Source organism: Xyrauchen texanus, chromosome 12 (assembly GCF_025860055.1).
Source record: "Xyrauchen texanus isolate HMW12.3.18 chromosome 12, RBS_HiC_50CHRs, whole genome shotgun sequence".
NCBI classification, from domain to species: Eukaryota; Metazoa; Chordata; class Actinopteri; order Cypriniformes; family Catostomidae; genus Xyrauchen; species Xyrauchen texanus.
Window position 1 is genome coordinate 47,455,600 of NC_068287.1, and position 26,926 is coordinate 47,482,525.

Below are 26,926 nucleotides of genomic sequence, written 5' to 3' on the forward strand. Positions count from 1 at the left end.
AATTCGGTTCTACCTCAATGAGACAAGATTAATCACACTTATTCCCAAACCGGGGAAGGACCCTAGACTGTTGGACAATTTACGACCCGTTACTTTGTTAAATAATAAACTGTTAACCCATATATATAACAATCACTTGAGACTTGATTTATCTAAAGTTATTGGGGAGACACAAACTGGATTTATTAGAGGCCGATCTAAACATAATAATATTCGACTGGTTTTAGACTTGCTAGAGTAAAACAAAGAAATAGAAGATTATTTTATTTTTAGATTTCTATAAAGCGTTTGATATGCTGGATCATTCTTTTATTTTTCAATGTTTACACATTTATGGGTTTATGAAAATGTTCGTAAGATTATTCAGTTGTTCTACACAGATATCAATATCTCAGATGCCTTACAGGCACTTTTAGATCTGACATCAAAAGAGGGTTAAACAAGACTGCCCCATCTCAGCTCATTATTTATTATGGCTACAGAGATGTTGGCCATCCTTATAAAAAACTCAAATATTGAAAGAATAAATGTGTTTGGACATCAAATTGTGATTAGTCCATTGACGGACGACACAACTTTATTTTTAAGAGCTCTTGATCAGATTCTCAAAGCAACTGAAATAATTAATTATTTTCCACATTTTCAGGTTTAAAACATAATATTGATAAATGTGAAATTATCACAATACATGAATGCTCCCTTGAAACTGCATATAATATCCCAGTCAAATCCAATGTGGAATATTTATGCACATTCCCAAGAATGAAGCTGTCAAGGAGAAACTAAATATCTGGAATAGAAGGAATGAACGCAACGGTGGACTTGATGTATGGATGCAAAGGGATTTATCTATTTTTGGAAGGATTTATTGAACTAACATGAGAGTCTTGCAGGTGTATTTACCTGCATCTGGTCTCTATTTCCAATAGAGCTATTAAGACCATTAATCAAATTAATGTTCATTTTAATGGAAAAAGCGTGTACATTACATTAAGAGAGCACAACTTACACAAGATGATGAGAATGGTGGATTACAAGCCTTTGATTTTCAGTGTATAAATGGCATGTTGAAGATTAAATGGTTTATAAATAATGAAAATAGTTTTTGGTTTTGCATTCCCAAAGGTATATTTAGGAGATTGGGTGGAATTGATTTCCTATTAAAATGTGACTTTATTATTTCAAAACTTCCTGTCAAATGATCTTTTCACCGAGAGATTTTGCTCTATTGGAAGTTATTATATAATCACAACTTTACCCCACATAGGACCCCATTTGGAATAACAGATGTGTTTATTCAGATATAAGTCTCGATGTATTATTGATTATTGAAGAGGGAATCTGGCCTGTAGTTCACTTAATGGATGAGGATGGGAATCTGTTAACTTTTACAGATTTTTTTACTAAATACAACCTATATTGTGAACGCAAACAATTTAAACGTATTATAAATGCCAATTCAAAAAATGTCCTTCATTTAGTACAAAACCCTTTTGTTCACTCGCTAGATGTCTTCTGTGAACTCACATCCCTTCTCTTTGATGGTAATGACCTCATGACAACGCTTCCCAACAAACATATTCCTTCTTCCTTTAATTCTATATTATATCCTACACTTTTATATCTTAATGATATATTACAAGTTTATGATAAACCAACTGCAAATAAATGGTGAATCCAGTATATTCGTGTTCCAGTGGCTCCTAAAGCAAAGGAAACTCACTTTAAAATATTTAATTGTATTTATCCTTCAAGTGAATTATTAAGAGTTTGATTTAACTTTAACTACAATACTTGAACTTTTTGTCAAAAAATACACAAATGTAAATTTATGAAGACAAAACCTTATTTCTCTGTATTTAACAGAGATTTAGTTTGTAACTATTTTACATCACTGAAATGTATGAAGACTGAACAAGCCTGCAAACTCTTTGAGTGAACAGATCCTTCCAAACGAGACACAGCGAGAGAAAGTTGATGAGCTGCATCATGATACAATTAAACCTGATTGGATTGAATTTGTCAACCTGAAACCCTGAGTTCATTCAGAGACCTTCATGTTACAGACCTCTGCTGCAGCTTTAAATGTTGTTTGTCTGTTTTCAGACTCCTCCTCCTCCTCAGGTGACAGGTGAAAGTGAAACTATTCAAACAGCAGACATTTTATGACACGAGCAGGAAATTACACGACGAGAGAAAAATAGAAAAAGTTTGACAGTTTGTGCTCCACTGAATTGTCTGAAACAATAAATCAATTGATGAAGTATTTTGTAGGTGATATTCTAGTCAGTAAACAGGAAGTGAACATCAACAGCTCTTGACAGGTGAGTACTGAACTGCTGCTAAACAAACCGAAACTCAAGGGAGATAATAGTGTTCAAAAGTTACTACAGGACTGAACGGCAACCAAAGTTTGCCAAAGCAAAATACATCGTGCGACCTTCAAATTTGACGATTTAAAAAAAATATGTAGTTTTTATTTCATGTTGAAATACGAGGAGGGAGCGAGTCTGTCAGAGTTGGGTCCGTGAGTGATTAGTCAACAGTGTGGGTGACGTCATCTACACTCGTGTGGCGTCACACTTATGGAACACCAGCTAGCTCACAAGCACGTGACTTCTGACACGTAGACAACACGTGGACTACGTGCAAACAACAGGTTGTCAACATGTTGAATTCATGTGATTCTGAGCCATTTGGCCACTTGTCCAGTTTGAAGGGGTGAGTGTTGCACTTTTCCATTGGCTGCTGAGTTAAACCATTTCTGTAAGCCTGGGGGGGTTTGCCTGCCACTATTAAACATACTTACGACTCTCTTATTTCTTGGTACTTTTCTTCCTTTTGTGTGTAGCCTATAAAAAGATAAATTGCCTCCTTTTGCTCCACTACTGCCTCTTTCGATAAAAAACACATTAGTGGACATTCTTGCTTTTTACACCATTCATCAATCTTTAGTTTTATATCATTACATCAACAATTGTGTGGCTGCAGTTACAACAGTGGTACTCACTAAATGTTGATTTAGGATACAGACCATTGTAATAAATATGTATTTTGAAAACATGAAACTTTACTCTGAACATTTTTAATGAATGTAGGTTATGACCAGCTGGGGGCATACTAGACTAGCATATACCGTTAATCCTGATGAAATGGTAAAATAATGACAATGTCCTGATTTTAACCAGGTGCTTGGGGTGGGAAACCCTGTTAACATAATTTAAGATCGACTAAGTCTTAATTGATATATCATATAATCCAAGTTACTCTGTCAGAACACTATTCTTAAACACTGGCCTATTTTGGCCTCTGATCCGGCATAAGCATTAGCATACACAGCATTTTAAGGATCCCCCCCTCTTTGTCTATAGAAGAGGTCTTAACTTATGCAACAAGCTGGTGCAGGGCTAACATTAAGGCAGGTTCTAAACAGAATATTTTAGCTCATCTAAAAGATGGGAATAATCCATCTGGCAATTGTGCCCAGTGCCAAACAACAAGGGAAAATCCTCAATGTGGATATTGATATGTGTTGTGCTGTAATCCAAGATGTTCCTTTTCTTCATCTCTCATGTACAGTTTAGGGTCTATGGTTTGTGGTGCCCCTCACCTGATAACTCTCCATTAGCCCTTTGTTCTGAGATGCTTTTTTCTTATAGATCTGGGGACTTCTGATTTATGATGGCTCAAGCCTGATCCCTCTCAAATCCCCATTTAATTTGTGATTAGATTCTATTGGCATGCATCACAGTACGCCATTCAGTACTCAAAACCTCAATTCCCAGGAAGTGGAGCATCTGTCATCGGGGTTTGCACATTGACGCGTGCACAGATGTGTTGGTACTGCCAGTGACTGGAATGTGATTGGTTATTTCTGCCTGCCTATCCAATGTTGAGTTATGTATGCTCTGATGAAGGTCTGTACACGGCATAGTTTCTTATGGGTTCTCACTAATATAGGAGCTATAAAAAACATAAAACTTGATGCACCGGATTTTTCATTTCCCCAGTATCTCCAATATGCCAGATTCGCTCATTCATTCTAAACAAAAGCTTGCAGCATAATCCTGCAACCAGGCTTTCACATAGTGATGCGATTTTCCGGTGTGACAGAAACAGACACAACACCAGCATGCCGGCTGTGGCTTTTCACACACACATTGTTCCATCTCTGTTACTACCCATGTTCCTGGCACAGAGGTGGATCAAATCAGACCCCCCTTTCACGCTCCGTACCTTTCATACAGCGAGACGATACACCCAGAAAATGATGCAGTGTGAAATCAGCTATGGATAGCCAAACTCATGATTTAATTGCCAAAAAATGAGATGAGAAGTCTGCTGATATTTAACCAGAGCCATCAGACCATTTGCACAATATTGATGCAACACAATTAAAACTGTTGAACCACATTAATATATATAATTTATTATGTATAATAGGCTGTAACTGGCTAAACACTTCTCAGGTTTTAGGCTTTAATAAGAATTTTAAGGATGACCTAGGAGTTTGGCACAGTAGTGAACATCTGCTGTCAGGAAAGTCAAATCAGTTACTATCTGACCTAATTACAAACTTTCATTCTAATCCTGACACTCATTGGAAGGCTGTACATTTCATCAAAATGGGTAATATCACCTGTGTGCATATGTCTGAGTGCTTAATATCTAAACAAAAAGAGGTCCGTTTAGGTTTTAACAATCCCCGTAATTAGTCACAATGTGCCCTCTGCTGGTCAAATCAAATCAAAATCACTTTGTTGTCACACTACCATGTACACAAGTGCAACAGTAGGTGAAATTCTTGTGTGCAGTTCCGAGCAACATAGCAGTCATGACAGTTACGAGACATATACCAATTACAGTAAACAACATACTTACACAACACAATTTACATATCAAATGTACACATACTTACACAACACAATAATTATATACAATGTACAGTAAACAATACACACAATATAGAATACACAATATACAATACAATAAGTAACGAGTATATGAAATATATATATATATCTATATGAAGTAGTATATTGAGGAGAATATGTTGACAGTCCAGTGTGAGATTATAGATTAATAAAGTGCAGTGCTAATTATTGATCCTGATAGATCAAGTGTTCAACAGTCTGATTGCTTGGGGGAAGAAGCTATCATGTAGTCGGCTGGTGAGGGTCCTGATGCTGTGATACCGCCTGCCTGATGGTAGCAGTGAGAACAGCCCATGACTCGGGTGGCTGGAGTCTCTGATGATCCTCCAAGCTTTTTTCACACACCGCCTGGTGTATATGTCCTGGAGGGAGGGAAGCTCACCTCCGATGATGTTTCTAGCAGTTCGCACCACCCTTTGCAGGGCTTTGCGGTTGTGGGTGGTGCTATTGCCGTACCAGGCGGTGATGCAGCCAGTCAGGATGCTCTCTACAGTGCTGGTGTAGAACCGTGTGAGGATGTGGTGGTTCATTCCAAACTTCCTCAGCCGTCTCAGGAAGAAGAGGCACTGGTGAGCCTTCTTCACAACGGCCTCAGTGTGGACGGACCATGTGAGTTCTTCAGTGATGTGGACACCGAGGAACTTGAAACTGCTGACTCTCTCTACCGGTGCTCCATTGATGGTGATGGGGCTGTGTTCTCCGTCTTGCCTCCTGAAGTCCACTACAAGCTCTTGGTTTTACTGACGTTGAGGGAGAGGTTGTGCTCCTGACACCAGCGTGTCAGAGTGTGCACCTCCTCTTTGTAGGCTGTTTCATCATTGTCAGTGATCAGACCTACCACCGTCGTATCGTCAGCAAACTTAATGATGGCATTGGAGCTATGTGTTGCCACACAGTCATGTGTGTACAGGGAATACAGGAGTGGGCTGAGAACACAGCCCTGCGGGGCTCCAGTGTTGAGGGTCAGTGATGAGGAGGTGTTGCTGCCCATTCTAACCACCTGACGTCTGCCTGACAGGAAGTCCAGGATCCAGCTGCACAGCGAGCTGTTTAAGCCCAGAGCCCGGAGTTTCTCATCAAGCTTGGAGGGCACTATGGTGTTGAATGCTGAGCTGTAGTCTACAAAAGCATTCTCACATATGTGTTCCTTTTTTCCAGATGGGAGAGAGCAGTGTGTAGTGTAGATGCAATGGCATCATCAGTGGAGCGGTTGTTGCGGTAGGCAAACTGCAATGGGTCCAAAGAGGGGGGCAGAACAGAGCACATGTAATCTCTGATTAACCTCTCAAAGCATTTGCTGATGATGGGGGTCAGAGCAACAGGACGCCAGTCATTTAAGCAAGTGATTTTGGCCTGCTTTGGTACAGGCACAATGGTTGATGTTTTAAAGTATGTGGGGACTACAGACATGGAGAGGGACAGATTGAAAATGTCCGTAAAAACACCAGCCAGTTGATTCGCACACGCTCTGATGACGCGGCCCGGAATGCCGTCTGGACCCGCGGCTTTACGGATGTTCACCTGTCGGAAGGATCGGGTTACATCCACAACAGAGACGGAGAGTGAATCAACCTCTGTAGCGTCAGCCGCGAGTGCTCTCTCCGCGAGGGCGGTGGTGTTGTCCTCGAAACGAGCATAAAATGTATTAAGTTCGTCCGGGAGAGATGCAGCGGTGTTCACGGTGGAGTCTTTATTCCGTTTGTAGTCCGTGATGGTATTAATTCCCTGCCACATACTTCTGGAGTCAGTGGTGTTGAACTGACCTTCAAGTTTGTGCCTGTACTGGCGTTTGGCTGCACTGATAGTGTTACGGAGGGCATAACTTGCTTGTTTACGCTCCTCCGTGTTAGATTAATTAAAAGCTGAGGTCCGTGCATTTAGGACAAAGCCCTAAATTAAATAAAAATGCTGAAAAAGATTAATGTTGTTTTCCAAAGACATATACAGTATTTATTACAATGGTCTGTATCCTACACCAACATTAAATGAGTACCACTGCTGTTAAGTTTTTCCCTGCACATCTGTTAAAGTTTTTTAAGATAAAAAACTAAAGTTGATGAATTGTCTAAAAAGCATGAAATCCCTCTGATGTTTGTTTACCGAAATAGTCAGTAAAGGAGCAAAAGGAGGCAATTTATCTTGATGAAAATAATAATAATAATGATTTATTTTAAGTCTTAAAACTGCAAACCAAATATAAAATTGTTATAGGCTACACACAAAAGGAAGAAAAGGAAGAGAAATTCGAGGATCCTCAGCATGTTTAATAGTGGTAGGCAACCCCCCCCAACCCGCTTACAGAAAAGGTTTAACCCTACTACTCCACAGCCAATGGGAAAGTATAACAATCAGCAGTTCAAACTGGACAAGTGGCCAAATGGCTCAGAATCAGGTGAAATCAACGCTCACAGATTTAGAAAGCAAAGGCCCCCGGGCACAAAATCCCCCCCAAAAATAGGGTTGTGGAGACAGAGACGTCTGACAGCGCACCCTGTTTATTTTCTTGATTTTACAAAAGCACCAGATTTTGTTGTTATTGTGAGTGTACACAAATAGAAGTAGACCCTTTATAGTCTCTAATGATGTCTTACACTTATCTGTATACCCAAAAATTAGGGATGTCCCGATACCACTTTTTCCACTTCCGATTCCGATAACGGAAATCTCAGTATTGGCCGATACCGATCCCGAGCCGATACTAGTGTTGTTTTGTTGCATAATCAGTTTATAATATCTTTACATTATTGTGTGGAAATAATTGGGTGTACTCTTTAATATGTAAAGAAACACAAACCTTTAACTACACTTTATTTCAATATAAATGTATAGCTTATTAAGAAACACTTTATTATTAACTAGCATAGCCTACTGGATACTGGCACTCCCCGAGTTCTGATTACACGCACCTGCATATCATTAGTGGCTAATCAATGACTGCATAAATACCCCGTTTCTCTCTCTCTCTCTCTCTCTCATCGATAGTAGAAAGTTCTGGAGTCTCAGAAATACTATGTCAAACATGTGTCTTCATTATTGCCTGCAAGTATCATAAAATTGTTGTAAGTTATCTCTTTCATCGTGTCTATACACTGTCTGGATATTACTTACCTGCTGTTTCAATCCTCTGCTCAATAAACCCTGCTGAGTTCATATCTCTGCTTGTGAGTCTCTCCATGACAGCTTTAACTTTTAAACCCTCACCCTTTTTATTCACAGTTTAATTCGCTTCTTATTTATATTCTGGTTAAATGCACCTCCAGTGCCGTTCTAAGTCCATATTATAAGTGAACCGAACTGCTGAGCATCTACATCTGAGATGTTCGTTTGTAGCGCACAAATATTGTGCACGTGTGAAGGCTATAAATAGCCGCGCGTGTGTGTAAACCGAAGCACCATTCACTAACGGGCTGAAGCTGCGCGTGCATTTATATGTTTACTTATTAAACACAGCCTATTGCAATTCACAGAGCTATCGAGTGTCTTCAAGTGGCTTTGAATAAAATGCACGAGTCATATGAACCGCTTTAATGGTGTTTTAACAGTTCTTTTATGGCATTTTTTTAAGCTTGACAGTAACGAACATGACTAACACAGAGTATCAGATTTGGGTCGGGCTCGTCAGACCGATACCCGATCCGTCTAAAAACGTCAACATCGAAGCCGATACCAATCTAGGTATCGGATCGGGACATCCCTACCCAAAATAATGGAGAATTTTCTGTTTCCGCTGTAATGATGAAAAAAATCCAGCAGGAGGCGCCGCCGCGTCCGTCGACCCCAGAGGGATAATCAGAGGAAGGTTCTAAAAAAATATTAAAAATATTTACAGGGAAAATATTCTCCCTGAACTAGAGAATGACATATTATGCATTGATAAGCCTAGAACGCATATATGGTCATAAAAATGAACCGTCAACATTAATACAACAACGTTACATGATTTAAAAAGCAACTTATCATATGTGGACAGAGGGGTGCTGGACTCTAGCTAAATCAGAAAAAATATTTATTTAGGTGGGTCGGTGCACGCAGATACGGAATGCTTCGGAGCCGATCCGGGCATCTAGAATAATCAGGGTTTTTAATAAGGGGGAAAAAGTAATAGATAGATCTAAATTCTGAGGCTGTCAAACTGGTAATGTACGTTAACCTACCCATCACCGCCGGTTCTCTGCCGCCTTCAGCGGCTTCCGAAGCGCCTGCTTCGGTTTTGGTCTCAAGCGGAGTCAGAGACTGTGGTGGCGGGGGGGCACTTGAACAGGTGTCTGTCACTCCAGCCGGGCTGTGGTTCTCTGTCTTGTCGTGCTGGTGCTCAGGTTCATCTGAAATAGCAAGGCTGGATGTTGTGCTAAACTCCTCTTCGCTAGCATCACCACAGGCGCCGCCAGGCTCTTTATTTGCGTCGAGCTGACTTTTGAAAAAAGTGGAGATGGTTGGAATATTTCTCCTAATTAAATCATCTCTGTTATCCTTCTCCCTTTTAGCTTTCCATTTTGTGGCTCCACTGTTATCCATGTTTGTTTTTTCGATGTCCTCAATTCTCTTTTTTCACACTATCTTCTACCGCCGGTCTTGCCGCTATCAACAGTTTCCGCGGTAACCGCGGACTCATTGTCATCATCAGACACAGCCAAATAACTTATCACGATACTTTTTTGTGTGCAAATAAGTTATTGTTAACACACATACACACAAACACACACTCATTAATTAATTTTATTTGAATTTAATTTTAAATAAAAAACAATTATAAAAAAAAAAAGGATGAGGCCACACAGTTAGTGGGGTCTTGGAGGCCCCCTACAGGTCGGAGGCCCCCGGGCACCAGCCCAATCGGCCTGGTGGTAAATCCGGCCTTGCACTGAAATGTTACTGATTTGATTGGCCTGAATATAGATGATGTCCCGTTTGTTGACAGGTGTTCAATGGACTGTTCAGATGATGTCATGGACTCCACAAAGGATCTCAGTGGACAGACAGACACAGGGGAGGTCAAGAGGTCAGAGGATTTCAATGGTTTAATAAAATACACTGATAGATATTTCTGATATGCTGCACAACACTACAGTATAAAAACACTGAGAAATTAATGAATTGATTCATTTTCAACAAATGTTGCTGCAGAACTTAATTTTATATTAAATTTACATTAAATCTGCTGGACCAAACATGAAAACAGTTACTGTGTGTAACCATGACAATCTGCCTTTTAAAATGAATACATGAATATATTTGTGTCATTATTGTTTTTATTGTCTTCCATAAATGTACAATGTGTGTGAGAATCATCAATGTTCAGCTGGTGTATTTCAGAAGTCTCATGTTAGGACTGTGTGCACAGTAATCTCTAGTGTGCTGCTTTCTCTTGTCCTAAATACAAATATTCTCAGTAGTCAATTTCTCTAAGTGACCTGTGACTGAAAAAGGAGATTTGACCTCTTTTGGAGAAGAGAGAGAAATATTCAAATGATGAGAGGAAAAGAGTGTTTGTGAGTTTGTAGTTTTAAAACAGTGTTTAATTGTTGTTGTGTTCTAGTGTCATTCATGGAGAATCTCCTGAATCCAGCTGTGTGTCCATGAAGAGTGACGGGTCAATGGGTCCTCCACCTGAATTCAGTTCAGGAGCTCCTTGTGCTGATGTGAGGTGAGGACTCTCATGTTGACTGACAGTATGAACATGTACATCACAGTCTGAGGGGCGATTAGAAAGAATCCAGTGTAAAAAATAACACAACAGTTAAAAGAAATGTTATCAAATGGATCAATACTGATTACATGTCACTGTCATGCATATATACATGTGATATGTACATTAGTTTACAATCACTGTGTAATGCACACACATCATGAGCGTACAGCAGTGAGGTCAGGTGTCATTACATGTGTCAGTTTTATAACACGAGTCAAAAGCAATAACACTTGAAATTCATGAAGGATTGTGTTAAAGGAATAGTTCTCCCCAAAAATGATAATTCTCTCATGATTTACTCCCCCTCATGCCATCTCAAACTCGTAATTTCATGTTCATGCAAGAACTAACATGGTTTTAATACAACCAGAAGCTCAAGGTCAAATTATTTCTAGAGCACATTTAAAAACAACAAGTGTAAACGATGTGCTGTACAATGCTGTTTGTACACTCACAATTAGATTTAGATGTTAATTGGTTTATTGTTCAGTATGGTGCATATGTGTGCTTTTCCTGGATGCTAACCGACAGAAAGCAGTGAGGTCACATGATCACATACAGTGCATGTGTCGAGCATGAGGACGTGTGAACAAGCTTCACTCATGAATGCACATAGTAAAGATAAGCTGAAGATTTTAATGAACAAGACCTTAAATTGATCAGAGAAAAATACAGTATCTTAAAGTATGGATTGATTCATTAATAATGGAGTAAAACACAACAGTCCTTTAAACTCGACCTGATCTAAAAACACACAAGATCATCTCAGACTTTTATAATACAGTGATGAAATCAGACCAGAAAAAATCATAAAAGCACGAGAAACTTTTGATGTTTGTTATTTTAAATAAATAAACGGTTCGTCATCAATTATTCTTTACAGAAATGGAGCAAATTTGGCAAATATTTGTGCACATTTCAGACCTGCTGTTTTTCTTTTGGTGAGATAACCATGACAACAGCTACAGACATGTTTTGTCTGAAATGAGTCAATTACACTTCTGTGGATTTAAAAGAGAAATCTTCATCTTTGTGTATGAAGATATTTGATGTTCTTCTTTCATCAGTTTCTTTTCTCCTTGTTTTCTGCCGTGTGAATAGAGATGATGTGACTGGAGACCTGCAGCAGGATTCTCATCCACCAGTAGATGATGTTCTTCAGACAGTCAAAGACAAACACAAAACCAGCATGAAGAACAAGTATGAGAGCTTATTTGAGGGAATCAAACTACACGAGAATCAAACGCTCCTGAACAGGATTTACACACAGCTCTACATCATAGAGGGAGAGAGTGAAGGGGTGAATGAAGAACATGAGGTTTTACACATGGAGAAAACACCCAGAACTCAACACCATCAAGACACTCCAATCTCCTGCAATGACATCTTTGAATCCTTCCCTGAACCAGGAAATAAGCAGGTGAAAAGGAGGAAAGAAGAAATAAAGACCATTCTTACTAAAGGCATCGCTGGAATTGGGAAAACAGTCTCTGTGCAGAAGTTCATTGTGGACTGGGCCGAGGGAATAGCCAATCGGGATGTAGATTTCATGTTTGTGCTTCCATTTCGAGAGCTGAACTTGATTAAAGATGAGCAGTACAGTCTTCACAAACTTCTGCTGGACTTTCATCCTGAACTTCACGATCTGGACTCAAAGATTTATGATGAGTGTAAACTTGTGTTCATCTTTGATGGTCTGGATGAAAGCAGAATTAAACTGGAGTTTTCAGACATTGAGAAAGTTCCTGATGTGACTGAGACTTCATCAGTGGGTGTGTTGATGTCAAACCTCATCAAAGGAGATCTGCTTCCCTCTGCTCTCATCTGGATCACCTCCAGACCAGCAGCAGCCAATCAGATCCCCTCCAAATACATCAAGCGTGTGACAGAGATTCAGGGATTCAATGAGCCTCAGAAGGAGGAATATTTCAGGAAGAGAATCAGTGATGAGCATCAAGCCAGCAGAATCATCTCACACATTAGAAGAGCAAGAAGCCTCCACATCATGTGTCACATACCAGTCTTCTGCTGGATCTCATCCACTGTGCTTCAAAACATCCTGAAACAAGACGACAGTGCAGAAATCCCTCAAACTCTGACTGAAATGTACATCCACTTCCTGCTCATTCAGATCAATGTGAGGAATCAGAAGTATGACGAGAAACTCCTGCAGTCCAACAGAGAAGTGATTGTGAAACTTGCTGAACTGGCTTTCAAACAGCTGATGAAGGGCAATGTCATGTTCTATGAGGAGGACCTGAAAGAGAGCGGCATAGATGTCACTGACGCCTCAGTGTATTCTGGGATCTGCACTGAGATCTTTAAGGAGGAATCTGTGATTCATCAGAGGAAAGTCTACAGCTTCATTCATCTGAGCTTTCAGGAGTTTCTGGCTGCTTTCAATGTATTTTACTGCTATTTATGTAGCAGTACAGAAGCACTTTTTGATTCGCTGCATAATCTCCATAAAAGAGCAGTAGAAAAAACCCTGCAGAGTGCAAATGGACATCTGGATCTTTTCCTGCGATTCCTGCTGGGCATCTCACTGGAGTCCAATCAGAGACTCTTACAGGATCTACTGACACACACACAGAACAGTTCAGAGAGCATAAGAGAAATCACACAGTACATTAAATACACAATCAAGAGTGATGAACGTCTCTCAGCTGACAGATCCATCAATTTGTTCCTGTGTCTGCTGGAGATAAATGATCAATCTCTGTCCAGAGAGATTCAGGAGTTTGTGAAATCAGACAAACACTCAGAGGAGAAACTCTCTCCTGCTCAATGTTCAGCGATCGCCTACATGCTTCAGATGTCAGAGGAGGTGCTGGATGAGTTTGATCTGAAGAAATACAACACATCAGATGAGGGCAGAAGACGACTGATACCAGCTGTGATGAACTGCAGAAAAGCTCTGTGAGTATTCATTAATGTCATCACACAAGATAATGAGATTACCTGCAGTTGACTGTGACATGATACAGTGCTGATGCTCTATGTGTACCTGTGCTGCATACAAGATCAAAATACATCATGATGATGATGAAACTAGCTCAGCTGACAGATCATCCATCTGTTCTTCTGTCTGTCTGAAGTGAATGTTCAGACTCTGTATGATACAAATCTGATGCTCTGTTTGTTCTTAACCACAAAGACTAGAGGTCTGCAAACTGTCAGGTATCAGGTGGGGTTCAGGTCAGTTTTTCAAGTTTGAGTCCAAAACTTTCAGTGGAATGACAAAGTGTGTTACTTGAGAAATTACTGAACAAGATTGCTGGATCTCTTTTCCCTCCATCCTGTCAGTGGGTGTGTGATCTGACAGAAAGGCCCAGATTTAGCTTAACCAGACATTTAAAGGTGACCGCTAACTTTTACAGGACTGTTGGTCTACAGGTTGTGTTTACTGTTTGTGCTGATCTTTTTGTCACCACTTTCCTCTGTGACATAGGTAGTGACGTTGCCAAAGTATTGATCCATTTCAACAAATTCACTTGGAGAAGAAATTATAAAGCGAGTAAGGCCACGTACACACTGCAGCTAAATACGGTTGTCAGTTCACCTTTGAGTGCTTAATCCTGTTCTGTACACACACAGTTTGTTCATTTACAGGAGTGACAACCACAATCAACAACCAAATTAACTCCTGAAAAATTAATGTAGTGACAACAGCATTTTCATAAATTCACACAGTGTGAACAGAACCGAACTGAAACACTAGTTGTTAAAGACGTGAACAATAGCGTGTGTGAGATGTGTCCGTCTTCTCCTGGTGCAAATCACACAAACAGAGATATGTGTCTTCATTCATTCATTTATTCCAGACGTCTCTCTCCACTGTAGTTTTTCTCATCAGTCCTGTGGTCTCGGGGTAACCTGTAGGAGTCCAGAGAGAGAGAGCACTGTTTAAAAACAGCCGCATAGACGCACTTAAACAAAACACAGCAATTCTGTTGATGACTAAACATTGCAGGATAATAAAACGTCTCTGGTGGTAATCTCTTCACTCAATGACAGTGAACAAAACAGGTTAAACTAGTAACATTCATGTTTATTCTTCACAGGCGCGAGACGCTGCAGCGTTGCTAAGGTCATCACTTGTCAATCACCACAAGTGCGGGAGTAACTCCTGTATTCCACACATTGAATTCAAATTGAAGGGATTCTCTCCTGCATTTAAACTTTGTAGTGTACGTGGTCTAAGTGGTTTCGGGTTGGGTTCAGGCTTAACATTTGACGATACTGTTCAGTTATGGTCAGGTCACACAGTCTCAGCTAGTTTGAAAACACACAATGTCTCCATGTTAACATGTTGAATTGGCCTGTCTCATCTCAAGAGGTCTTGATCTTCTCAATTCTATACAACTGAATTAAAATGAGCACATAGATGAGTCCATAGGTGCCCCCATGAAGACACGCCCCTTAAGCGAGATGATTCATTCCTATGCAATACTGATGGGGCAAAAGAGAGACTGGAGTAAAGATTATTTCATGTGACAGATTCAGAATTTTAAATCCAGATATTTATTATTGTCCTCAATGTTGGTCGAGCAGAGATTTAATCGAACTCTTGAATTTGGCAATCATGACTTGTTTTAGGCATTCAAACAACTATCCGTCATGAGGATGATGATTTCAAGAAGAATGTGTGAGTGTGCTGAGTGCATTTGTGTCTGCAGTCCCAATTCATGTCCAATTCTGCTTTGATTGCTGTGTTCAGCTCTCATACCCATCTTAACCACTGGGGGTGAGAGTGAGAGTATCCTAATTACTAAATCAGATTGGGTCTCTGTGTGTTATTAAATAAGTCTGACTGATCTGACCATTCACAGATTTAACAAATGATAGTGTGACGGTCTTGCCCGGGTGGTGTATTTACTGCGTGTGACTCACTGTATAATGCCTTACATTATATATTTTATTGCAGTAAGTGTTACGACCCGCGGCTCAAAGGCTGCAACACAGGAGGGACACATGGGTTTTAAAAAGTAACTCAAGGATTTATTAATGAAACATAAGATCTTTAATTAACAATAAAGATGTTGTGTGTATGTATCAGTACAGTCAGTAGTGTAGAGCAGAATGCATGGACACAGATGTAATGTACTGCAGGGGGTGATGATGCACAAAATAAACAATAAAGAAAAAGGTCCAAAGGACACCAAGAGCAGTCCCCTTCATAGCAGTCTCACAGTCTTTTTAAAGGGACTAGAAGTACATTGTCCCGTGTGCTAAAAACTCTAAAACTGATTCATCCCTGACTTGATAATAATCTCTTCATTAGTACGTTTCACATTTCACATTTATGCATTTGGCAGACGCTTTTATCCAAAGTGACTTACAGTGCACTTATTACAGGGACAATCCCCCCGGAGCAACCTGGAGTTAAGTGACTTGCTCAAGGACAAAGTGGTGGTGGCTGTGGGGATTGAACAAGCAACCTTCTGATTACCAGTTATGCGCTTTAGTCCACTACGCCACCACCACTCCATGTAGTGTCAGCTGGATGATTTTTGTAAAAGGTGTCCGGTGAATAAAAACAGTTAATAAAATTTAAAATTCATTTCAGTGACAGTGAACTCTGGCATGAGACTTATACTGGTGAAATTTCTCCTGCTATTAAAAATGATTGAAAGCGCATACATGCAGTGTTCATACGCCAGAACTCCACTAAACTTCTTCAGTGTGTCTGATAACATACAGGGGCACAGATGCATGCACCCACATTTGAAGCTCTTGTAATACATGTAGACTATTTTGGGAGAACATTTTCTGTAAAAACTGTTAATTGAATTGCTCAATCCAGAAATAATACTAGCCACACAATGAAGAGCGGTCGGCACTACCAAGAACATGAAATATTTGTATTCATTCTCATTTTCTCTTTAATGTGGAAAAACTAGCGTGACAGTTGTAAAAGCTGCACTGGCAGTAAGTACATGTTGAGAGAAAACCATTCAACACTCTTTAAAATCTACAGATGTTGACCTCTGAGACATGCATATGACATCCGTTCATGCAGCATTATAGACTGAGTTAAGATTGAAATCACAATATGAACTTGCAGGATTATTACTAAAACACAAAATGATTGATGATCCAAGATGGCGGCGCGGTAGCACGCAGCGGCCACTCCGGATCCACAACGGTGCTATTTTTGTTAAAAAAGCCCGACTTTTGCAACACATGGACATCGGAGCAACCAGTGTTCGTGTCTACCATCGCCAGACACTACTCAAATATAAGAATCATGCAAAAACCAAGCTGCATGATGACCTGCAGGAGGCGCTACGCGTACTCGGCTTGCTGCGGAGACCAGGCCTCCAGCCCTCGGCGTCGCCTGATGCCGGTGGCCGGGGAGAGGACGTCGTAGCGGTGTCGCGAGAGCGAAGCGGAAAGAGGGCGGGGGTCCATGCTAGGCTAAAACAAACCCTAGCCGGCCGGCTCTCCCGTCTATCCTGCTCTCAAATGTTTGCTCCCTGGACAATAAACTGGACTATATCCGACTCCAGCAGGCTACGCAGGCGTGAGTTTAGAGACTGCTGCGTCTTTGTTTTCACGAGGCGTGGCTCAGCGACAGAGTTCGGATGCCGCCATTCAGCTAGAGCGGGCTCGCCTCGTTTCAGTGCCGACAGAAATACAGCTCTCTCGCGGTAAGACTTCGCGGTGGTGGCTTGTGTGTTTACATCAACACGGAATGGTGCAAGAACTCTATGTTAGTCGCTAGTTACTGTTCATCGCTGTTGGAGCTTGTGACTGTTAGATGCAGACCTTTTTATCTACCACGGGAATTCACCACTGTTTGCATAACCGGAGTTTACATTCCCCCAGCGCTAACGCTAAGGAACGCTCTGTGAACTGTATGGGGCTATGAGCGAACTGCAGAGCGGCTCACCCCGACGGACTGTTTATTGTCGCCGGAGATTTCAACCATGCAAATCTCAAGACAGTGCTCCCTAAATTCCATCAGTATGTGGACTTTGCAACGAGAGAGGCTGAAGCAGCTTGATCTTGTTTACACAAACATCCCAGGCGTGCGGGCGGAGCCCGCCCCCACCTCGGCTACTCAGACCACATCTCTGTTATGTTAATTCCAGCATACAGACCGGCTAGATCAGGCGCACAAAACCGCTTCAGAAGCAGGTGAAAACCTGGCCAGCAGGAGCCATCTCTGCTCTTCAGGACTGTTTTGAGTGTACTGACTGGCACATGTTCAGGGAGGCTGCAACATATGGCGATTCTACCAACTTGGAGGAATACACAGCATCAGTGACCAGCTACATCAGCAAGTGCATTGATGATGTCACTTTCTCAAGACCATCACCACACGCTCAACCAGAAGCCGTGGATGACTGCGGAGGTGCGCACGCTGCTGAGGTCCGAGACTCCGCCTTCAGAGCAGGCGATAAGGCAGCCCTAAGAACAGCTAGGGCCAAACTGTCACGGGCAATCAGAGAGGCAAAGCGCGCTACGCCCAGAGAATCCACAGTCACTTCCAGGACAGCGGTGACCGCGGCGCATGTGGCAGGGCATCCAGGCCATCACCAACTACAGGACAACATCAGTTGCCTGTGACAAAGATGCCTCCCTTCCAGATGCGCTGAGCGACTTCTACGCTCGGTTTGAAGTGCAGAACGGCGTGATGGCGAGGAAGTCCACCCCTCCTCCCAGCGACCAGGTGCTCTGTCTTACCACGGCAGATGTGAGGAAAACTCTACGTAGAGTCAACCCACGGAAGGCTGCTGGACCAGACAACATTCCTGGCAGAGTGCTCAGAGGATGTGCAGACCAGCTAGCAGATGTTCTTACCGACATCTTCAACATCTCTCTGAGCAGCGCCGTTGTTCCAACGTGCTTCAAGGCCACCACCATCATCCCCATGCCAAAGAAGTCTTCAGTGTCCTGCCTCAGCGACTACCGTCCCGTCGCACTTACACCCATCATCATGAAGTGCTTCGAGAGGCTCGTCATGAGGCAGATTAAGACCCAGCTGCCCCCTCACTAGACCCACTGCAGTTTGCGTATCGTTCAAACCGTTCAACGGACGATGCCATCACCACAACCCTCCATCTGGCCCTCACCCACCTAGACAATAAGGACTCATACGTTCGAATGCTGTTCATAGATTTCAGCTCAGCATTCAACACAATCATTCCCCAGCACCTGATTGGAAAGCTGAACCTGCTGGGCCTGGACACCTCCCTCTGCAACTGGATCCTGGACTTCCTGACTGGGAGACCTCAGTCAGTCCGGATCGGGAACAGCATCTCCACCACCACCACACTGAGCACTGGGGCCCCCAGGGCTGTGTGCTCAGTCCACTGCTGTTCACTCTGCTGACTCACTACTGTGCAGCAATGCACAGCTCGAATCACATCATCAAGTTACGCCGATGACCACGACCGTGGTGGGTCTCATCAGCAAGAACAACGAGTCAGCATACAGAGAGGAGGTGCAGCGGCTGACGAACTGGTGTAGAGCCAACAACCTGTCCCTGAATGTCGACAAAACAAAAGAGATGGTTGTTGACTTTAGGAGAGCACAAGGTGAACACACTCCGCTGAACATCGATGGCTCCTCTGTGGAGATTGTCAAGAGCACCAAATTTCTTGGTGTTCACCTGGCGGAGAACCTCACCTGGTCCCTCAACACCAGCTCTATCACCAAGAAAGCCCAGCAGCGTCTCTACTTTCTTCGAAGGCTGAGGAAAGCACATCTCCCAACCCCCATCCTCACTACATTCTATAGAGGGACTATTGAGAGCATCCTGAGCAGCTGCATCACTGCCTGGTTTGGGACTTGCACCGTTTCGGACCGCAAAGCCCTGCAGAGGATAGTGAGGACAGCTGAGAAGATCATTGGGGTCTCTCTTCCCTCCATCAAAGACATTTACAAAAAACACTGTATCCACAAAGCAACCAGCATTGTGGACGACCCCACACACCCCTCACACAAACTCTTTACCCTCCTCCCGTCTGGCAAGAGGTACCGAAGCATTCGGGCCCTCACGGCCAGACTGTGTAACAGCTTCTTCCCCAAGCCATCAGACTCCTCAATACTCAGAGACTGGTTTGACACACACGTGTCCTGAGTTGCACTTTAATTACTGTCACTTTATAACTGTCTGCTACCTCAATAACTGCTATGTGCATAGAACATTATCTCATAGTATGTTATGTTTACATTTTTAGAAACTGTCATCTTTTTGCACTACTGAGTACTGGTCGGTGCTGCACTGTCTATTGTCCTGTTCATTGTCAGTAATTTGTTGTACTGTCCCGTACTTTTTGCACATGTTTGCACGTGCACTTTATATAGGTAGTTTATATAGGTATTTTATTTCGTTGTGTAGTCTCATGTGGTCCTATGTTGGTCCTTTGTTGTTTTTATGTAGCACCATGGTCCTGGAGGAACGTTGTCTCGTTTTGCTGTGTACTGTACTAACTGTATATGGTTGAAACGACAATAAAAACCACTTGACTTGACTTGACTTGACAAAATGATGCATTATAAAACAGTCTGCATTGACTGCTTCAGTCAGCACTGCGTGAGCTAGCGGCACCATCTAGCAGCTGCTGTTGTTGTGGAGTATTGAAGACTCCTTTTCTCTCTCAGTAACAAAACTCTCATTGTCCGGGGTTCCAGGTGTCAAAGGTTTTTATTGAGCAAACCAACAAACCCGACATGTCAGCCGAGATCTGACTTTCTTGGTCAAAATCCTCATCTTTTGTCCAGTTTGCTATCTGGTATTGTCTCATGTCTAAACTATAATATACTATATGTGTCCAAGAGAACACAGATCAATGCATCATGATGACATTATCCCATGTTTATCAGATCACAATTGACCCTTCACTAAGCCCCACCCCCCTTGGTTACTGTTGCTAGTTAATGCATTAGGTTAAATTTAAACATAGAATGTAGAAACACTGGAGAGTCTTAAACCGTTTTAAATGTGAAAGCGTGGTACTTTTTTATCAAAAAATCGAAAAAGATTTCAAATAGTGAAAAAACCCATATAAAGGAATCATTTATGGGTGAAAACTGATCTCAACCTAAAAGATAATTGGAAATTGTAATATTTGTAAATCAGAATCAATCGACCGATAGTGTCCCGTGAAGTGGACTTCACATGGTATTTAGCCGTCTTAAGTGAGATTCTAATCCGAAGGGCACGTTTATATTCAGTTGGAAGGGCACTTCAGACAGCATAGGGAATAAATCTACTTCAACACATCACTTCACAGGAAGTGGAGAGGGAAATTTACAAACCAGTCATTGTGAAGCAGAGTACTGATGAAGTAATTTACCTCAGGTGTGTTTTCTATGCAGTTTGCTCATGTGTGTAGTGAACGAGATGTGTGAACGGAGCCACTCTTGACAACTAGTTGTCTGTCACGTCATATAATGTGAGAGCTATACTGAACCATACACGCGTGTGTCCAGTGTTAATCATGAGGTTTTGTTTACCCATGGAGACGGAAATGTGAGTGCCATCTGAAGATCCATTCGCTGTCTTCCACCAGAGCTGCTCACAAGAACAACACAAAAACTTGATATTTACTTCAATCACTGTCACTATGGTTACAGATGTTAGAATATGGTTGTGTCTTCAGTTATTCATTCATTCAGAAATTATTCAAGCAGCTACTGAAAGCTGTTGTGTGAACAGAATATTTCAAGACTCACACCTGTAAAGTAATTGTGGTTGTCAATCCCAAACAGCGACTGTGTGAATATAGTGAGTAGGGAGCAGTGAACACTGTGGAGGGACACTGGGAGTCAGACCACAGCTACAGACATTCCCTGCTCAGTGTGTAGGGAGCATGGAGCAGTTACGCTGCTTGAAGTGAAATACATCTACGATTATCAAGTGTTTAACAGGACGAGCCACATTATAGACTCAAATTACATGCACTTAAGAACACATATTTCAGAGTTTTGCAGAAAGTTGTGTTCTGAAACGTCATGTTAATGAGAGCACTGTTTAAAGGGTTAAAAAATCTTTAACATGCACTGAATGATCTCTTTATTAGGAACACTTGTTCACTGTTCACACACTTATTCATGCGGTTAACAAATCAGCCAATCATGTGGCAGCAGTGCATAAAGGCAGATACGGGTCAGGAGCTTCACTTAATGTTCATATCAACCATCAGAATGGGGAAAAAAATGTGATCTCAGTGATTTGGAGCGTGACATGATTGTTGGTGCCAGACGGGCTAGTTTGAGTATTTTTGGTATTTTCACACACAACAGTCTTCAGAATTAAGAAGCCCTTTAGAGACCAGGTATTGAACCTGCAAGTGCAGCCTCTGCTGTGTCCGGTACGTGCTTTGCGCGTTGTGACTATTTCGAGTGCACGCGGAGCTTTAGATGTTCTGAGCAGCTCTTTGTCTGCTTTGGTTGACAGCAGAAAGGGAATGCTGTCTCCAAACAGAAGCTTTCATTGGCCTATCACACACAGGCCGTGCCTCCCCCCTTGCGGGTCCAAGCACACTCGACAAGAAGTGTTGCGTCCTCGTGGGCACTGTCCAGGGGTACCTCCCTGGCGGACATATGCAGAGCTGCGGGTTGGGCAACACCTAATACCTTTGCGAGATTTTACAATCTCCGGGTTGAGTCAGTTTCATCCCGTGTCTTCTCAGGTCCGAGCCGGTAGAACTCGGTGGCACGCTGACAAACTGGTGGGGTGGATCGCTTGCTCCCAGTGCCCTTTCCCTCGGCAGAGGTAAAACTGTGTGCTTTCTCTCCCAGGAGATCCCACTCATTAGGATCCCTGAATGATTCCTCCCTAGCCCTTTTGGGTCTGCAGTTCAGCGGAGGAACTCGCCGACCCAGTCCATTACGGGTACTTAATCTACCCTGTACTGGAATAGGTGCTCCACATGTCAAGGACTCCTACGAGGACTCCCCCTGTGGGTATTATTCGCGGTACGGTCCCCTTACAAAAGTGGACCCGCGTCTCCCTTAGGCAGTCCCAGCTGACCTCCTGTCGCCATGTTGTAGCAACTCCCCCCTCCTTGAGTATGGATCTACCACTGCGCTACTTTCCACATGTATAAACCCATGTGATGTATTCACCACTCTTACCTCCCCTTCCAGGCAGGTGTGGTCTCCGCAGGGTCTTCTCCCCCTGAAAGAATAGGAAACTGGGTAAGACCCCCTTCCCTCGATGCATGTAAGGGCCCCGGCCATTTATTGCTCTATGCGGAGAAACATAGAGAGAAAAGAGGCCCAGCCAGGCTCAGCCCGTTCCCAGGTTGGGGCATTGGGGAAGGTTACGTCCAGTCTGACACAGCTGGTCGCCTGTGCACGTGAAATACCTGCCCGCTCCTGTGTCAGCAGAAAACGTAGACGGCTCAGCACATGGCATGATTGAAATTGGACTCCTAGTGTCGCTTCTCCGACACAACGTCGAGAGAGCGACAGACAGGGAACGTCTAGGTTACGTATGTAACCTCCGTTCCCTGATGAAGGGAACGAGACATTGTGTCCTCCCGGCCATGTCGCTAAGCCGAGCCACTGTAGTGGCCGGACCATTTCCGGCTCCTCAGAAAAATCCTGAATGAACTCATAGTATTTCCTCACCTTTATACCTGTATGTGCGGAGGCGGGGTATGCAAATACTGTCTGCCAACTTCTCATTGGCCTTTTTTCATAGATCAGAGGCATATTTGGCGCTCAAAAGAGACCACTAGTGTTGCTTCTCCTAGACATTTTCTTTATTCTATTTCAAACAATCACAAAATAAACATTTACAGCCATAACTGTCTAAATATATGATACAGTGACGCTATTATGTTTTCTGATGTCAATCATAGGTTGTACACTCCTGGACAAAAAATAACAATTTCCCAAAATGGCAAAATATTAAAGGTGCAGAATGTAATATTCAGAACCCTTGTTGTTTATGACACCTGTTGCCATTAAGTGAACTGCAGCTGCTACCTGTTGCTCATGCACATAAACACACTCCATAGGGACTCGAACGAGCATCGACCAAAACAATGACGTAACATACAAAGAGACTGAACATGATCCACTGGCATCATACTGACAGATGTTAGTAACAAAATTACTGTTGTGATTGTTTTACTACATACTTTGAGACTAAACTAAAACTACTTATCAGCTAACATAACATACTGATCCACACAAACAGCTACACACTACCGAATTATACCAGACAGTTACTTTTGCACTATTGTATGTTTTGCATGTCAAATGTTGTACTACGAATAAAAAAACAGCATATTTGCTTAAATTGATCCTGTATAACTGACATTTAGTATAAAGAAAAGATCATTGAAATTATTTGAAAGATACGAAGCAAGGTAGCTTGCAATTCGTCAGCATTAGCAGCCAAGATCAAGTTAGCAAAAATGAGATCAATCCTTATGGCACTATATTTCATATGCTTTGCCAATTCTGGGTCAGTTTTGATCCCTAAAACTGAATGAAGGTCTCTCCAGGAATCAAATGCCCTGCTGATGTTCACTATAGTTTTCGCTCGACCACGATAATGTTCCCGCTTAGCCAGATGGGATTCAGTAGATAAATGTTGTTTTTTTGGCTTACTATGAGTTTGTGTAGGAGTCGTTGTTGTGCTGGGAGCCGGACATTTGAGAAGGGTCTGGCTGCAGACTTGCACGCTCAGACTTGCACGCTCAGACTTGCACGCTCAGACACAAGCGCTTCCGCTAATGTAATGAGCTGTGCTGAACTGAACTGAGATGCAAGGTCGAATGACCGAATATTGCATGTATTTTACAGTACGTATTTTACAAAAAATGTAGACATTAAAACAGGACGGGACGGTCCAAACGCTATTGAACTACACTGGGTTGAACGTGCAAACCATGTAATAGCACTCTATTAAATAGTTTCCTTTATGTATTTAATACCGTGAGTGGTTGTTAGGCATAACATTGTTTTTTTTTATTTGTATCAGAGATAAAAAATAGCGTATATTAAGGTAAAATGTAAAAATCTTATCATGTAACGAAAAGCATATATATATATATATATATATATATAATGTTTACTGAAACGATTTTTGAATGATCTGTTCTCAATCCGACACAGCCAGTCTTTGTTTAAAGTAAACAGAGTTAGACTGACAGGCATTAGCTCGTTTTGTTCAGTAATAATAATAATAATAAAATTGTCATTTTGCAGCCAATTCAGAAAATTGTACCAGCGATTTACATTATTTAAACTTTTAACAAGTCAATAGTTTACGCTGAAGCGGAAGCGCTAGTGTCTGAGCGTGCAAGTGACGTCACTTGCAGCGGAAGCGCTCGTGTCTGAGCGTGCAAGTCTGAGAGTGCAAGTCTGCAGCCAGACGCTATTGGGACATTTGCTGGATTCCATCTCTAAGATAACGTTACCTAGTGTTGCAGTTTGTTGTTGCTGTTGAATATCGGAAGAGAACCACTAAGGCAAGGCTCTCGGGAGCGCACATAAGCATCACATCCTTTGGATTATCCTGGCAAAAGCGGCCCACAGGATAGGTAACCTAGGAAGTCTGGGAGGGGCTCATTTTTTAAGTTGTGTTATGAGCCATTCACACAGTGGCAAAAAAGGTGAATATTACATGAAAATTGTTACATACTGCACCTTTAATCTTTTAATGATCTTAACCACAAATCATTGGTCAGGAAACGTCTCGCATTGATTCTGTCCTTGTTTTCTTTCCTTGTATCCATTCCTCGTTTCAACAGACAAATACCCCTCCCCTGGGCCCATCGATGAGGAATTTGACAGAAAGAGAATGAATGTGTGGAGACTTAATGATCAAAATCATGTTAAAAGAAAGTTAAAATAAGTAATCTGACTATACATTTTCTTTACATAAAGACTTTACTTAATTGTAGACTTACACTACCGTTAAAATAAGTCTCTTCTGCTCACCAAGGTTGCATTTATTTGATCCAAAATACAGTAAAAACACTGATATTTTGAACTATTTTTTACAATTTAAATTTGAATATATTGTAAAATGCAATTTGTGATCAAAGCTGAATTTTCTTTCATTACTGTAGTCTTCAGTGTCACATGATCCATCAGAAATCATTATAAGATGGTGATTTTCTAATATGGGCTTATTTAAAGTGCATTTTACTCATTTAACCTGAACACATATTTGCAAGCACAAGCTTTGTTGATGATAATGATGTTGTTGATGTTGATGATAATGAGGCAGCATAAACACTAGATAAAATATATTCTAAACATTCATATTATTTTTATACCATATTACATATCATATTTATATCATATAGCATACAATTGAAATACCTTCTTTAGCCGAAACAGCATTTAAATGTAACTAAAACTTGCTTATTAGGAGTCATATTTCAAATGTCAATACTTTGAATCCTGTCTGGTGAGTCTGGAAACAGTCCCACTAGTAAAATATGTACATGTTTATATAAAATAGTTAAATAAAATAGAGTACAAACTTTAGGTTGGCTTGAGAAAGCCTAGCATGAAAGTTTGAAGTAGTTGTAAATGCTTGAAGTTTGAAGGTTTTTAGTTTAGTTATAAGTTTTAGTAGTTTACAAAGTTTAAAGATTATAATACAATTCAGTTGATAGATAGATAGATAGATAGATAGATAGATAGATCGCTCGACCGATCGATCGATCCTTGCTAGGGTAACCTCATCTTGCTAGGCAGTTACCATGGTGATACTTATCAAGCCTCCTTTCCATCCTGAGTGAATTAAGTCAACCCGGAAGTCTCTACAATATTCTGGTGCAGAGATATGGAATTTGTTACCTGGTTACTAAGGTAACCCCATATGGTTGCTAGGCAGTTATCAGAGAAATATTTATCAAGACTCCTTGCTATCCTGAGTGAAATAAGTCAACCCAGAAGTATCTATAATGTTCTGGTGCAGAGATATGTGATTTGTTTCTTGGTTGCTAAGGTAAGCCCATATGGTTGCTAGGCAGTAGCTAGTGTGATACAAAGAAGGCTGCTTGCTGTTCTGAGTCATGCAAGCCAACAATGAAGTCTCTACGACATTCTGATCTCGAGATACCCTTCTAAGTGATTTTAAATAGATGTCATTAGGTTTTGGTTGTTAGGTTGAACTAAATGGTTGATAGGGCGTGGCTAAGTAGTTTCCATGATGATACTTGTAAACTGATTGCTCACCCAATTCAAACAAGACAAATCTCATGTCTGTAGGACATTCTGATCTGGAGATATCCATTTAAGCCATTTTAAATGGATGTTAATGGGGTTTGGTTGCTAGGGTGCACTAAATGGTTGCTAGGTTGTATGCAGTTGC

The 26,926-nt window shown here is 41.6% G+C and overlaps 1 protein-coding gene across 1 annotated transcript in view; it reads left to right on the forward strand.

The window, feature by feature from the left end:
* The first annotated feature begins 2,166 nt into the window (after window positions 1–2,166).
* The window catches only part of LOC127652407 (uncharacterized), a 746,522-nt gene continuing 721,762 nt past the window's right edge, over window positions 2,167–26,926 (forward strand). Inside the window, exons 1-4 of the mRNA XM_052138529.1 lie at window positions 2,167–2,324; window positions 9,853–9,933; window positions 10,471–10,578; window positions 11,725–13,542. Coding sequence (XP_051994489.1) covers window positions 9,860–9,933; window positions 10,471–10,578; window positions 11,725–13,542 — 2,000 coding nt within the window. The 5' untranslated portion in view covers window positions 2,167–2,324; window positions 9,853–9,859. The remainder of the gene's footprint in view (window positions 2,325–9,852; window positions 9,934–10,470; window positions 10,579–11,724; window positions 13,543–26,926) is intronic.